This window comes from Globicephala melas, chromosome 21, assembly GCF_963455315.2.
Source record: "Globicephala melas chromosome 21, mGloMel1.2, whole genome shotgun sequence".
NCBI classification, from domain to species: Eukaryota; Metazoa; Chordata; class Mammalia; order Artiodactyla; family Delphinidae; genus Globicephala; species Globicephala melas.
The window spans coordinates 30,486,949-30,502,655 of record NC_083334.1 but is presented as its reverse complement, the minus strand read 5'-3'; the positions used below and the strand labels follow the sequence as shown (position 1 = coordinate 30,502,655).

The 15,707-nt window shown below is 35.1% G+C and overlaps 1 protein-coding gene across 3 annotated transcripts in view; it reads right to left on the bottom strand.

The window, feature by feature from the left end:
- LOC115840615 (disintegrin and metalloproteinase domain-containing protein 5-like) overlaps positions 1-15,707 on the bottom strand; it is a 132,001-nt gene that overhangs the window by 13,884 nt on the left and 102,410 nt on the right. For all 3 annotated transcript variants that reach the window (XM_070044614.1, XM_030833848.2, XM_060291482.1), the window contains 2 exons: positions 9,733-9,819; positions 8,920-9,031 (listed from right to left, as the gene is read on the bottom strand). In XM_070044614.1, coding sequence (XP_069900715.1) covers positions 8,920-9,031; positions 9,733-9,819 — 199 coding nt within the window. The remainder of the gene's footprint in view (positions 1-8,919; positions 9,032-9,732; positions 9,820-15,707) is intronic.

The following is a 15,707-nucleotide window of genomic DNA, read 5'->3' as shown; positions in this document are numbered from 1 at the left end:
ATCTTTGTATGTAATGCTGTAAAAACAGATTACACATTCTTTGAAAATATCCATGAAATATTAACAAAAGACAATAAGATACTGGTTACAAATAAGGCCAGGATAAATTCCATAATTTGAGGTTTTTCCAGGCCATATACTGTTAACATAAGTCAGTGATATTCAAAATAAATAAAATGAGGATATAAAGCAAACTTGGATTCCTTGGGATCACCTTGCCTCTCAAACTCTTTATGCCCCCAAATGCATTCAGCATCACAAGGGCGTCTCGCACATGGAGTCCAGGCCCATCAGCAGCCCAGGGTTTCCTTGACTGGGTACAGGGCCCCAAGGAGATAATTTGGGCACAGAACAGGCAGTCAGCTGGCATACCAGCCCAGGGCTTTCGGGGTAGACCTACAGGCCCCAGAATAGAGGGGATGAATACAGCCTACGGCAGCTGACTAAAAGAAACTAGTTGTATTGGAAGGTTTCCTCTGAGCCCAGGCTCAGGTGCAACCACAGTACTGCCATTTGGACCTAAAGTGGCCTAGGGTAACTAACCATGACTGTTGGCCTGGCACTGTTCCAAGTGTTGTCAGGAAAGCCTTATATACCGGGGCATCCATTAACAGGATGGGAAATTTTCTGATTTTTAGAAACTGGCTTGGAAGTTTGGAAGCACAAAACAAAATTCATACAGAAGCTTAAAAAAAAATACCCAGGAACTAAAAGCAACATTGTTTTGGTGTCAAGTGAATATAGCATAGATTATCTGCAGTTGCTGTTGCTGTTTTTAACTCTGACTACTGATGTTCACTCTGAGTGATGTGACTTAAGTGTGCAACCTAAGGGTATTGAAATCATTAATGTGAACAGTACATCTTTGACTTAGTCTGTGGATTAACTGTTGTGCTTTGTGTCAAGATAGCACTAATTTTTCATATTGTCAATATTGTGATCTTTTCTAAGAGCTCAGATAATAAAAATCAGAATGACGACAATACTAACACCAGCATGACCCAGACATCACTGAACAACAAGGCTAAATGACTGTTCCTAGTGACAGATGGAAGAACGTATACAACTAGATTAGATATGTAAGTAACCAAAACATAGCATATTGTACAACATGCCAAAAATAATTTGGACCTAGAAATAAACCATGCATATATGGTCAATTAACATATAACAAAGGAGCCAAAAATATACAATCTAGAAAGGATAGTCTCTTCAATAAATTGTGTTGGGAAAACTGAACAGCTACATGTAAAAGAGTGAAACTGGACCACTATCTTACACAACACATAAAAATTAACTCAAAATGGATTAAAGAGTTGAATGTAAGACCTGAAACCATAAAACTCCTAGAAGAAAATATAGGCAGTAAACTCCTTGACTTTAATCTTGGTGATGATTTTTTGAATCTGACACCAAAAGCAAAGGCAACTAAAGCAAAAATCAACAAGTAGCAAAACATCAAATGTAAAAGCTATTTCACAGCAAAGGAAACTAGCAACAAAATGAAAAGACAACCTAGTGAATGGGAAAATATATTTGCAAATCATACATCTGATAAGGGGTTAATATCCAAAATATACAAAGATGTCATACAACTTAAGAGCAAAACAAAAAAAAATCCAATTAAAAAGTGGGCAGGGGCTTCCCTGGTGGCGCAGTGGTTGAGGGTCCGCCTGCCGATGCAGGGGACACGGGTTCGTGCCCCGGTCCGGGAGGATCCCGCATGCCGCGGAGCGGCTGGGCCCGTGAGCCATGGCCGCTGAGCCTGCGCGTCCAGAGCCTGTGCTCCGCAACGGGAGAGGCCACAGCAGTGAGAGGCCCGCGTACCGCAAAAAAAAAAAAAAAAAAAAAAAAGTGGGCAGAAGATTTGAATAGACATTTTTCCAAAGAAGACATCCAAATAGCCAACAGGTATATGATAAGATGCTCAACGTCACAAATCATTGGGAAAATTCAAATCAAAACCACAATGAGATATTACCTCACACCTGTCAGAATGGCTATTCTCAAAAAGATAAGAAATAACGTGTTGGTGAGGATGTAGAGAAAAGGAAACCCTCATGCAGTGTTGGTTGGAATGTAAATTGGGTTAGCCACTATGGAATACAGCATGCATGTTCCTCAAAAAATTTAAGAATATAACTACCATATGATCCAGCAATTCGACTTCTGGGTATATACCCAAAGGAAATGAAAACACTAACTTAAAAAGATACGTATACCTCCATGGTCATTGCAGCAGTATTTACAGCAGCCAAGATATGGAAACAATCATCCATCATCCTGACCAAAAATGTGATATATGTATATATATATAAAATGAAATATTATTCAGTCATAAAAAGAATAAAATCTTGGCATTTGCAAGAACATGGATGAGCCTCAAGGCTCATATATTTCATTATGCTAAATGAAATAAGTCAGACAGAGAAAAACAAATACCATATGATCTTACTTACATGTAGAATCTAAAAAACAAAACAAAACAAAAAACAAGCTCATAGATACAGAGAACAGATTGGTGGTTGCCACACATTGGGGTGGGGGATGAGCAAATTGGCTGAAGGGGGTCAAAAGGTACAAACTTCCACTTACAAAATAAATACATCATGAGGATTTAATGTACATCATGGTGACTGTAGTAAATAATACAGTATTTTACAGTTTGTTTCTTATAGTTGATTTCTAATCTCAGCACTGTGGTCAAAAAAGATGCTTGATATGATTTAAATTTTCTTAAATTTACTGAGGCTTACTTTGTGGCCCAAGATGTGATCTATCCTGGGAATACTCCATGTGCACATGAAAACAGTGTGTATTCTGCTGTTTTCAGATAGAATGATATATAGATATCAATTAAGTCCATAGGATCTAATGTATCATTTAAGGCCTGTATTTCCTTATTGATTTTCTGTCTGGATGATCTGTTCATTGGTGTAAGTGGGGTGTTAATGTCCCCCACTATTATTGTGTTACTATCAATTTCTCCTCTTATATCTGTTAACATTTGTCTTATATATTGAGATGTTCCTGTGTTGGGTGCATATATATTTACAATTGTTATATCTTCTTAGATTTATCCCTTGATCATTGTGTACTGTCCTTCTTTGTCTCTTATAACAGTCTTTATTATAAAGTCTATTTTGTCTGATATGAGTATTGCCACTCCAGCTTTTTTTTGATTTCCATTTTCATGGAATAACTTTTTCCATCTCCTCACTTCCATCTGTATGTGTCTTTAGATCTGAAGTGGGTCTCTTGTAGACTGCATATATATAGGTCTTGTTTTTCTATCCAATCAGCCAGTCTCTATCTTTTGGTTGGAGGATTTAATCCATTTACATTTAAGGTAATTATCAATATATATGTTTTTATTGCCATTTTCTTAATTGTTTTGGGGTTTTTTGGTCTTTTTCTTCCCTTCCTCTTTTGTTCTCTTCTCTTGTGATTTGATAACTAACTTTACTGTTGTGTTTGGATCCCTTATTCTTTTTGTGCGTGTATCTACTGCAGATCTTCAGTTTAGGGTTGCCATGAGGTTTTGATATAGCAGTGTATATATAAACAAGATTGTTCTAAGTTGCCAGTCTTTTAATTTCAAATGCATTCCCAATATCCTGCATTTGTACTATCTTCTCACAATTGCCAGTTTTGATATATTTGTGTGCAGATTATTTCCTACCTTTACTATATATTTGCCTTTACTGGTGAGCTTTTCCATTCATATATTTCTTGTTTCTTGTTGTGGCCTTTTCTTTTCCACCTAGAAAATTCCTTTAGCATTTATTGCAAAGCTCGTCTGGTAGTGCTGAATTCTCTTAGCTTTGGCTTGTCTGTAAAGCTTTTGATTTCTCTGTCAAATCTGAATGAGAGCCCTGCTGGGTGGAGTATTCTTGGTTGCAGGTTCTTCCCTTTCACTTTAAATATATCATGCCACTCCTTTCTGGCCTGTAGAGTTTCTGCTGAAAAATCAGCTGATAACCTTATGCAAATTCCCTTGCATTTTATTTGTTGCTTTTCCCTTGTTGCTTTTTATATTTCCTCTGTCTTTTATTTTTATCAATTTGACTACTATGTGTCTCAGTATGTTTCTCCTTGGGTTCATCCTGCCTGAGAGTCTGCGCTTCCTGACTTGGGTGACTGTTTCCTTTCCCACGTTAGGGAATTTTTCAGCTATTATATCTTCAAATATTTTCTCAGGTCCTTTCTCTCTCTCTTCTCCTCTGGGACTGCTATAATGAGATGCATTTAATGTTGTCCCAGAGGTCTCTTAGACTCTCCTCATTTCTTTTCATTCTTTTTTCTTTATTCTGTTCCCTGGCAGTGATTTCCACCATTCTGTCTTCCAGGTAACTTATCCGTTCTTCTGCTACATTTATTCTGCTATTGATTCCTTCTAGTGTATTTTTCATTCCAGTTATTTTACTGTTCATCTCTGTTAGTCTGTTCTTTAGATTTTCTAGCTCATTGTTAACCATTTCTTGTATCTTCCCAGTCTGTGCCTCCATTCTTTTTCCAAGATTTTAGATCATATTTACTGTCATTACTCTGAATTCTTTTTTGAGTAGATTGCCTATCTCCACTTCACTTACTTGTTCTTCTGGGGTTTTATCTTGTTCCTTGCTCTGGGATATATTCCTCTGCCATCTCATTTTGTCTAACTTTCTGTGATTGTGGTTTCTGTTCCACAGGCTGCAGGGTTGTCATTCTTCTTGCTTCTGCTGTCTGCCCCCTGGTGGATGATGCTGGTCTAAGGGACTTGTGCCAGCTTCCTGATGGGAGGGCCTGGTTCCTGCCCACTGGTGGGTGGAACTGGGTCTTGTCCCTATGTTGGGCAGGGCCATGTCAAGGGGTGTGTTTAGTGGGAAGCTGTGGGCTCAGGAAGACTTTAGGCAACCTGTTCACTGATAGGTGGGGTTATGCTCCCATCCTGCTTGTTGTTTGGCACGAGGCATCCCAGCACTGGAGCCTATAGGCAGTTAGGTGGGGCCAGGTCTTGGTGAGAAAATGGCAGCCTCCAGCAGGGCTCATGCCAATGAGTACGCCCCAGAACTACTGCCACCAGTGTCTTTGTCCCTGCAGTGGGCCACAACCACCCCCAGCCTGCGCAGGAGACCCTCCAATACCAGCAGGTTGGTCTGGTCCAGGCTCTTATGAGGTCACTGCTTTTTCCCTGGGACCTGGTGCATACAAGACCTTGTGTATGCCCTCCAAGAGTGGAGGTTCTGTTTCCCCAAGTCCTGTGGAATTACTGTGATCAAACCCCGCTGACCTTCAGAGCCAGATGCTCAGAGGGCTCCTCCTACCAATGACAGACCCCTAGGCTGGGGAGCCTGACATGGGGCTCATAACTTTTACTCCTTTGGGAGAACCTCTGCAATATAATTATTTTCCAGTTTGTGGGTTGCCCACCCGATGGGTATGGGATTTGATTTTACCACTACTGTGCCCCTCCTACCATCTTGTTGTGGCTTTTCCTTTATATTTGGATGTAGGGTATCCTTTTTGGTAGGTTCCAGTATTTTTCTGTTGATGGTTGTTCAGCAGTTAGTTGTGATTCTGGTGTTTTTGTGAGAGAGGGTGAGGTAACTAACGTCTTTCTACCCAGCCATCTTTTCTCTGCCTCCTTTTTTTTCCCTTTGTGCTTAGTCTTGTTTCACTCCCTCATAAGGTGTCGAGTGCAGAGGCTTTGCACCCAACACTTCAAACCAGAGTGCCCAGTGTGAAACGGCTGTGCCGACATCTCCGCTTAGTGTGCAGAAGCATTCAATAATACAGTGTTGCTTATTTAAAAGTTGTTAAGAGATTAGAATTTAAAAGTTCTCAACACAAGAAAAAAAAATTTGTAACTATGCATGGTGACAGCTGTTACCTAGACTCATTACAGTGATTATTCTCCAAGGTATACAATATCAAATCACTATGTTATACACCTGAAACTAATGTAATGTTATACATCAGTTATATCTCAATTAAAAATATTTGGATTTGGGTATGGTGGAGAAGGAGCTGTGAAAGCTACATATGGAGATGGAATCTCAAATGTCTGCAGTGAGACAAGCAAGTATTTCTAAGTCAATCATATTTTTCTGTTTCCTAAATGAAAAACACAAATTGTCTTCCCAAAAGATAGCAATGTTCAAATAAAAATAGCTACCACTGAATTAGTTTGGGTACACCACAAGAACAAAAATGTTTTATCTATTCATTCAGTTTCTTGATTGCTCTACAAAACTGAGTGAAATTACATTTCCAGATTCATAGATTGCAACTAAAATGCCCAATGGGAGAAAAAAGAGTTATTTTGATAACATCTGTTGACTCCTCACAGTGAAGTAATGATTCTGTCACATTTTACCAAGTGAATGTGGCAGCAAAATATTGCCCCCCAGCTCTTAGGTAATTTGGTTTCCAGAACAGAGTTTCAAATAGGCTTCTGAATTTCTATGAAAATTTTAATAAAACCATATAAAACAAAAAGATTTTTGCTATCTTGCTCAAATACAAACTAGACTTTGCTCATCTATATGTGTAGTTAGCAGACAGGGCAAATGTAAATTTTTGCAAGTTCCGTTCAGTCTATAATTTTTTTAATGAAGAAAAGAAAAAGATCTCACTTGCCAAATGTCCTGTACACCTGGTACACAACACCAAAAGGAGTGTGATTTGTTTTCCTGTGATATAAAGGCTTTCATAATGAAAGTTTCAGTCAGTTTCAGTTTCCTCAAAACGCATAAGCACTTACCAAGAATTTTTTTTTTAACTTCACAAAATGGAAAGAAATTGCTTCCTTAAACAAGTGTAGAAGACGACTGTACTCCTTACTGACCATAAAAGATATGTTAAAATATTTAAGATGTAAAATCTTATTTTTAAAAGTTTGGACAAGAAGAATGTAATTCTCTAATTTTGAAATTCATAGAGGATGAGAATAGGAAAAAAAGTGTGTAGTGAAGCAGAAATTTATGTGCTATTTCTCCAAAACAATCTGATGACCTGTGAAGGGGCCATCAGGATTATAGAAAAGGATGCACTGACTGCACCTGGGTAGTTCTATGATTTGCACAGGTTGTGACAACTCATACAATGAAAAAATGACTCATATTTTTGGAAATAAGACTGCTTCAGAACTCAAAAAAATGTAACCAGAAATGGGTAAGCAAGTTAAGAAGGACCTTCTCAGTTCCTTTATTAAAACTGTAATTTATGTGGAATTCAACTTAGATTTCACTAATTAAGATTACTTCTGTGCTTTAAAGCATGCTCCCTGAGAAAGAGAGATTTAACACATGACATCCAATGTGCTTTGGAGTGTATAAATATGATGGGCCTTATAGACATGGACAGCCTATAAGATGAATTTAAATATGCAAAGGAGCTGATTGACAGAGAGGTGGCCTACTAGAATAAGCCTGTAGAAACAAAGAGAATGAGTTTTGAAGAGCTGCAAAATAATATTTCCAAGCCTGAAAACCTGCTGTATCTAGTAAATAAGACCCAAGTATCCCATGCTCAAATGCTTTTGTCAAGATACTTAGCTTAATGCCACCATGATGGACTGACACCAGAATTCAGTAAATGTGGGTTTGTTAAAACAGAGCTTCAAGTCAAAATGAATTTTACATTTGATTCTATTCCATTTTGCTACTACTTAAAAGAAGAATGTCTTATAGGCTGCAAGCAGTTCAGAAAAGTATAACTGGAAAATGAAACCAAAAATCAAAAATATGTCTGACTGTATTATGGTACAGAAGGAAGCATGTCAATGCTATTTTCATTAAATATGAGCATATCTTTAATCATTCCTATCATATTTATATTCTTTCTCCTTTCTAAAAGTCCTATGTTTATGTATCTTAAGAATAAACAATAAGATAACCATGCAAAATTTAAATATCTAGTAAAGAATTTTTAAAAAGAGGTAAAATAAATTGCTGTATCAGAGGTTACATTATAAAATATTCTCATTATAAAGCATTGCTGTTTTTGCTCACATATTTTATTTTTTAATTGGTTGTTCTATAAACTACTATTGATCAGCACTGTTTACTAGTTCTATTGCTATTTCACTTAAATAATAGCAATTTATGTAACAAAAGTACACAGTACAGAATAATATACAATTTCAAATAAATGCCTATTCTTTCAACATATTTATGTGAAAATAATAATATACGTGTAGTTGTATATGTTAAATGATTATGTTTATTTTTTGGTCTGATACACAGTCTGATACAGCTGTGTTTTAGCTGTCTGAAAAGTTACTCACCCTAGGTATGCCCCCCACTAATAGTCAAGCTACACATAAGTCTGCCCAGGAGTTCACCATTTAATTGCCCCAAAAGAAAAAGGGTTTGTAAAGGTAGACAGACCTCCTCTTCTCCCAGGTTAGTTTAGGTGGGCTCCAATAACCTTCTGGAACCAGGGACCATCCCCCACCTGTTCCCAGTCTCATCCAGGCCTGCTTGATCTCAAAATACTACTCAGGAACCCTAGAGGGGATATCCTAAAGGGAAATTTCTAAAGATGAGATTGTAGCCCCTAAAATGCAGGAGAAAGGAGTAGCCTTGAAAGATTCTGGTGGCATTAATATTACAATGACTACTAACATCATTTAAAACTAGGAATATATGAGACAATACAAAGTGAATAATCTAAATTAACTAATCAAATTATATGCACGGGAATTTCTACTTTTAAAATTTCCTACCACTAGTTACACTTTTTGTTAGACAATGTCAGTGTTGATATATAAAGAAGAGTTCAAACTTAACTGTCTTAGAGTCTTTTAAAGTCTTACAAGTAAAGTAAAACCGTATTTGTTGACATTAGTTGCTTTGCAATGTGACTTGGAACCTTCAACCGTAATTTATTGTCTTACATATTGTCTTTGATTAATAAAGTTTTAAAGACACTAACCAACTTTCCTCCTGTGTCCATCATCAATACTTCCAAAATCTTTTGCCATCGGCTTGCAACGAGGAGGAGCAAACCCCATTCTACAATGGCAATGGTTAAAATTGTTGCAGACCTAGAATAATCAGAAAATAGAACAATTTTTATGTACAAAGATGGTTTTCAATAGAGGCCAATTAATATTCTACACGTATTCAACAGAGAATTTATTCCAGAGAATTTATCCATTCCAGAGAATTTACCTTAAATAGACAAATTCAACAAATTTTCTCTTGACATTTCCCATACTGTAGAAAGTATATCTGGCTTCTGTTGCCAAATCAATTTTTGCCAAATAAATTCTTTCAACTCTCCCCACAGCCAGACCAAACTATTGTCAATCACCAGTAACATGCCTCTAATTATCATTTACTTCCTAGCTTCACAGAACAGCCCAGACACTAAATTAATGAGCAAGACCAGCAAGAAAATCCTAATGACCTTTATTTACCATTTCCTGCCTTCTCTCTGTAAAAATAAGATCATTTTGGTTAGATGGTAACACATAGTGCTTATAGCACATCCAGCCCACATATTTACCAAACATCTTATACATCCAGAATCATCTTAAATGTTTCTACTTTATCTTCTCTAATAAACAGTTTGGCAAGATTTCTCAAGAAGATAAGATTGAAGTTATAATTTACAAACTGTTAAATGACACCAAGCAGCATGAAAGTGATCAAAAAAATTATTCAAATGATTTCTTTAAATCTCCAAACTGTTTATTGAATTGTTCAAAGCATGTTGCTTAAAATGAAAACTGAAATTACTTACTCCATTTGAATTACAATCTCTGGTAGAATTGCAACTCTGAAAATTGACATGGTATTTAAGCTCTACACATTTAAATCTCAGACAATACTGAAAGAAAGCAAAAGAAGTAAAAAACAAATTCAGTCAAACCATCAGATTGTGTGCATAGATAATACATAAGAAAAAATTCAAGAAAATTCAAGAATTTGTATTACCAAGAATTGGCATAAAAATCCAAAACATAAAGTAATAATTGTGACTGCATTGAAATAAATGTGAAATAAGCTATATGCTTTCAGATTGTAAATGTATAGTCTTATATAAGAAGTTGAAACTTTTATTTTCTTACCATCTAGCACCAGAAGTCCTCTTAGAAAGAGAAATATCTGGAAAAATAATTTGATTAGTCCCTTCAGTTCAATAATTATCTGAGAAGCATTTAAAAAATACACGGGCCTGGGTACCTCCTGAGACTGTTATATTAAAATCTCTGGGGCCAGGGGCCAGGTGATTATCATGTGCAGTCAGGGTTAAGAAGCATCGAGTGGGAGGCTGAGGTACTAAAATCATTGGTATGAGGAGCAAAGGAAGGTAAATTACTATTCCATATGGGGAAAAAAATGAGAAGCAAGGATAACAGGTAGTTATATGAGGTAATAGGACAATGAGAGACTCCCATGGGTGAGATGGCTAAAAGGCCTTCTAAGAAAAGGAATGTTTAATGTGTGAATTACATTGTCCTAATTTATGGCATTAAATTGTGTGACCTTTCCCAATTATACAAAATTTTTCAGTAAAGTCAATACTTTAAGAAAGAGTTTTGTTCTTTGGTGAGTTGTGTCTTTGGATCATAATAACAGGGTATGCAGAAAGAAGAGGATCAGAATTCTGAAATAGAGATTTGAGCCAATATCATTTACATTTCAAGGGGAGAGAGATCTCAGGTCTTATTTGTATCTATATGTTTCCAAATGAGCAAGATGTGACAGATACTTGGATTATTTTCTTGCACTATTACCAAAGAGCATTATATAAAAATAAATTTGAATTGAGCAAGCAAACCTTGAGACTTTCTCTCAAAAGAAATGTAAATTTATTTAATTTTCCAGAGTAGCTCTTGGGATTAATAATTTCTAGGATTCATTAGAACATTAAATGGTTGTTAGATATATTGTTTGTTTATAGGATATTAGAACATTCTAAAACATTCTAAAATTATAGTATGCTATATTATTAACTGTTAATACTGTTCTCTTGTTCTTATGTATAACATAAGTGATAACTATAATATGTTACAGCAGAATATAATATTGTAAAAATAGTATTCAATTTAATTAAAACATTCATCTACCAATCAGAAAAAAATCAGAGTTGATTATAAGAAGTTAAAATCAGTGTAACTTTGAAGGTTCTATTGAAACAATGAATACAATTCAAGAAAGTTGTTGCAAAAACATTCCAAAGGAGGAAAAATGCTTGATCATATAATAACTTACTCACCCCAAACTAGTATTCACATGAGATCTTCAAATGTTAGCTAAAAAATTACTCCCTATAGTGCATGCAAGAGCACTTGATTACATATTGCCGAACATAAAAAAATGAGCTGTATAAAAATTACTTAAAAGTAATGTTGCTGTTAAAAAGAGGTGTGGAGGTCATTAAAAACAAATATTGCTGGAATATTGCTAATATACCTGTTAAAAATTGTCCACACTTGTAAATAGAGAAAATTGGAGAACCACATTTCTTTTCAATGTCATTTTTGAACATTCATTAAAGGACCCATCTAAGGTAAACCTAAAGGTTATTTAATTATTTAAGGAATGTACTTTGTATAACTTGCTAGTCAGTACTGATAAGAGCCTAGATTTTGTGAACTTATATGTTAACATAGTTTTTGTCTGGCCGATATGTAAATGAGTTTTGTCTGATTGAAATGATAACCCGAAATTACGGTTTTATTACTCTATAGGACATTAGCAGATTTTACTTCGAACCTAACAACTGTATTTCAACATTCTTTCACCTAATGCCTCTAAAGTACGGTGATTCCCAAGTGGCATCAAAAATTTAACTTGGCTGATTCTCCATTTCTCTGAGTTTTTTTCTTCTCATTTTGGTTTTTTGTTGCTTTGTTTTTGTTTCTGATTCTTGACCAAGTCAGTAAGTCTGCTCATGATGTGTATATATTTGTGAGTGCTTGTATATATGCATATACACATGTGTATACACATACAATTTTGCTTAGTTTATATATTACAGAATGGCTATACCTTTGGGTTGTATTAACTTGTTCATTTTTGTCACTTTAAAAAGAAAATGAGTGTGACTGTAAGGGATTGTATTAGGTGTGTATGAGTTTTTAGGCTGCTAACTAGCTTCTGTATGAGAGGCAGAAATAAATTATCTACCTTTACATCTTTCTGAAATATAACTTAATTGGTTTAAAAATTATAATTACTACAATTAGGACATGCCAGTAGCAATAATGGCAGAAGACAATTATGTCTCAGGATAATAGGATGTGTAATTGCTTCTCAAAAGACAAAACTGTTTTATCCTAATGCTATATCTGGTTGTTTCAGAATATGAAAGAGGACAGTGAATGTCAAGGCTTGAATGAATATGGAAAATTATAGACATTTTGTGCAAGGTAACCTTGGTTTTGTTGATAATACCTATGCACAAGAAAATAATAATTCTGAAAAAAATTTAGCAACAATTGTTCAATTTTGGTGGGGTCATTCATAAGATAATTTAAAAAATATCCTTGTGAATACCGTAAAGCCTCATACTATATTGATGCAAAATTAGAATTTGGGTTTTTGAAAATTGTATACATGGAAATTGCTTGTGAAGTATTCAGTTTGCTCTTAACAGTGGTAGTACAAGGTTTTTGTTTACTTTCTATAAATTTACCTGGATGGCAGAGATTCAATATTTCACCAGAATAATTTTCTATGCTTTGTATTATGTAAATGGTTATTTTTAAAAACCTCCCTGTTTTTTGAAAGAGCTAAAGTTCCCTATAATTTTAGTACCTTTTCCTATTTTATGCAAGCTCTTGCACTGTCACTTTGATTAACAGGGAGTTAAGCAATTTTTACTAGATAACCAATAATCCTTTTTAATTAAGTAACCACCTTGGACAACTCTGGTGACTTTACCTTACCAAGGTCAGAGTCTAAAGTCAAAAATATTTTTTTTTCTTCATGATTTTAATAATACCTAAAACTATCTTTGAGATTTCTGAGATTGCCATCAGAAAATAACAGATTTGTTCTCTTATCTCATAAATATAAGAATGCTAGAAATAATTACAATTTGTTTGGTATTCTCCATTATTTATTTATTTTTGTAAGATATTAGTTTTTTAATGAAAACTCATCATATTGTAATGGCTTTTTACAAAATAAGAGAAACTATTGTTCCTAATTGCAGTTGGGAAGAATTTTACAATATCTTTCTTTTTTTAATTCATTTTTAAATTTAAGTAGTTAATTTACAATGTTGTGTTAGTTTCAGGTGTACAGCAAAGTGATTCAGATATATACATATGTTTTCTTTTTCAGGTTCTTTTTCATTATAGGTTGTTACAAGACCTTGAATATAGTTCTCTGTGCTGTACAGTAGGTCCTTGTTGTGTACCTAGTTTATACATAGTAGTGTGTATACTGTAATCCCAAACTCCTAATTTATGATATTCTCCATTATTTCCTAATAGATAGCAATGTAAGAGCTGCATAGGAAGAACTGTCAAAGAAATTCAGCCAGCCTTCCCTAGGTTAATTTTAAATGTTATTAATATAAGCATAACTAATGTTCTTAGCATAAATGTTTCATATATTGTACATGTAACTAGAATGGATTGAATGCTTGTAGAAACTCAAGTCCACTTCTCTTCATAATATTTTCTTATCCTCAAGAGAAACTTTGATCAAACTCTTAATAAATAGTTATTATCACACCCCTGTCTGCAAAATAAGAGATTTTGCTTTTCTCCATTCCCATACTATTGATGACTCTAATAAATGAACCATTCAAACTTTTCAGGCTTTTGATCAACTGGTAGTTTGTGCTTTTCTCTAATGTTTACCTAAAGTTTCTGCTTTCAGGTACAGGATAGAAACTAGGTCTTCACTGACATGTAGAAAGGATCATATCAGGTATTCTAAACTATTTGAATTCAAGAATTAGACTCACAGGGTACAGGATATGGTGCTTAAGCTGATACTGAGGAGACAATTTCAGAACACGACCATATGGCTGAATTAGGCTTTATTGGAATCCTTTATATCCAGGAATATAATGCCATATGAAAGCAAACTGCTAACTCAAAATCCAGGGGAATAAGAATCAATTATACAGGGCTAAATTAAATAATGAGAAAAAATTAACTGTGTTATACATTTCAGATGATATATCAGAAAGCCCTTTTTCTTTTCTTCTTGATGCATTTCTAATCCTCAGTTTATTAGCTATGCTTTTATAAACTGAAATGAAACATTTTAAAACTAGGAACTGGTTCTCACTAGTGCCCTCAAATCAGAAACAATACATTTACTGTTCCTTCACTTTTTATGGCAATGCAATTATTATAGGCTCAATAATGGTCACACCATTACCCTCCTACCATAAATAACTAGAAAATTCGACAAATTATAGAAAACAACTATTTTTACACATTGGACTATAGGCAGAACAAGACTATGATCTCTGAGAAAAAAATAAAAAACAAATGAGGTGAGCCCTCCTATTTTCCAGGCTCTTTGCTTGGAGGCAATTTCCTGATTAAGGTGTAGTGAGGAGGAACCCAAACACAGTTGGGAAATCTTGTTGAGTAAAAGGAGATGGGGATTCAAGTATGTGAAGGTTAGGAGCTGTGGAACCTAGAATTTGCTGGAAGACTATTCTAGAGGAGAGAACTACAAATGAAAGAGTTCTATAAACCTACATAGGAACTGCCTTCTGTCTTTGGCTGAATACAATCTGCACCTGCACAGGGCTAACATCCATAAGACTGAACAAGAACTACTTCCAGAGGAAAAAAATTAGCAAGGAACTATAAGATGAATAGTTCCAGAAATCACACAACATGGAAATCATACAAGGTCCTATCAGCGTGAATGTACAGGCCATGTTGAATGAACAGAATATTCAATAGAGACCATAGAAGGGTCACAACTCAGAACTGGGGCAAATTTAGCCTAAAGTAAAATTTAGACCCTAAAATATTTACTCTATGCCTTCAAAGAGCTTAACAACAAGTCTTGAAAGTTTAAAATGATCTGCAAGTCTACCCAACAAAGAATTGAAGGTAATGATCAAAGAACTCAGGAGAAGATTGGAAGAAAAAAGTGAAAAGTTAGAAGTTTCTAAAAAAGAGTTAGAAAATATAAGGAACAACCAAACAGAGATGAAGAATACAATAACTGAAATAGAAAACATACTAGAAGAAATCAATTATAGACTAATTGATACAGAGGAGTGGATCAGTGAGCTGGAAGACAGAGTAGTGGAAATCACTGATGCCGAACAGAAAAAAGAGTAAGAGGAAATGAGGAAAGTTTAAAAGACCTCTGGTACAATATTCTGTGCACTAATATTCATTTTATAGAGATCTCGGAAGGAGAAGAGAGAGAGAAAGGGACTGAAAACATATTTTAAAACGTAATAGCTGAAACAAATCCCTAACCTGGAAAAGGAAGCAGACATCCAAGCACAGGAAGCTGAGAAAGTTCCAAATAGGATCAACCCAAAGAGGACTACACCAAGACACACTGTAGTGAAAATGGCAAAAATTAAAGACAAAGAATATTAAAAGCAAAAAGGGGAAAACAACAAATTACATACACGAGAACTCCCATAAGACTATTAGCTGACTTTTCAGCAGAAACTTTGCAGGTCAGAAGGGGGTGGCACAATATTTTTAAAGTGATAAAAGGAAGAAAAACGACAACCAACAATACTCTAGCTGGCAAGGCTTTCATTCA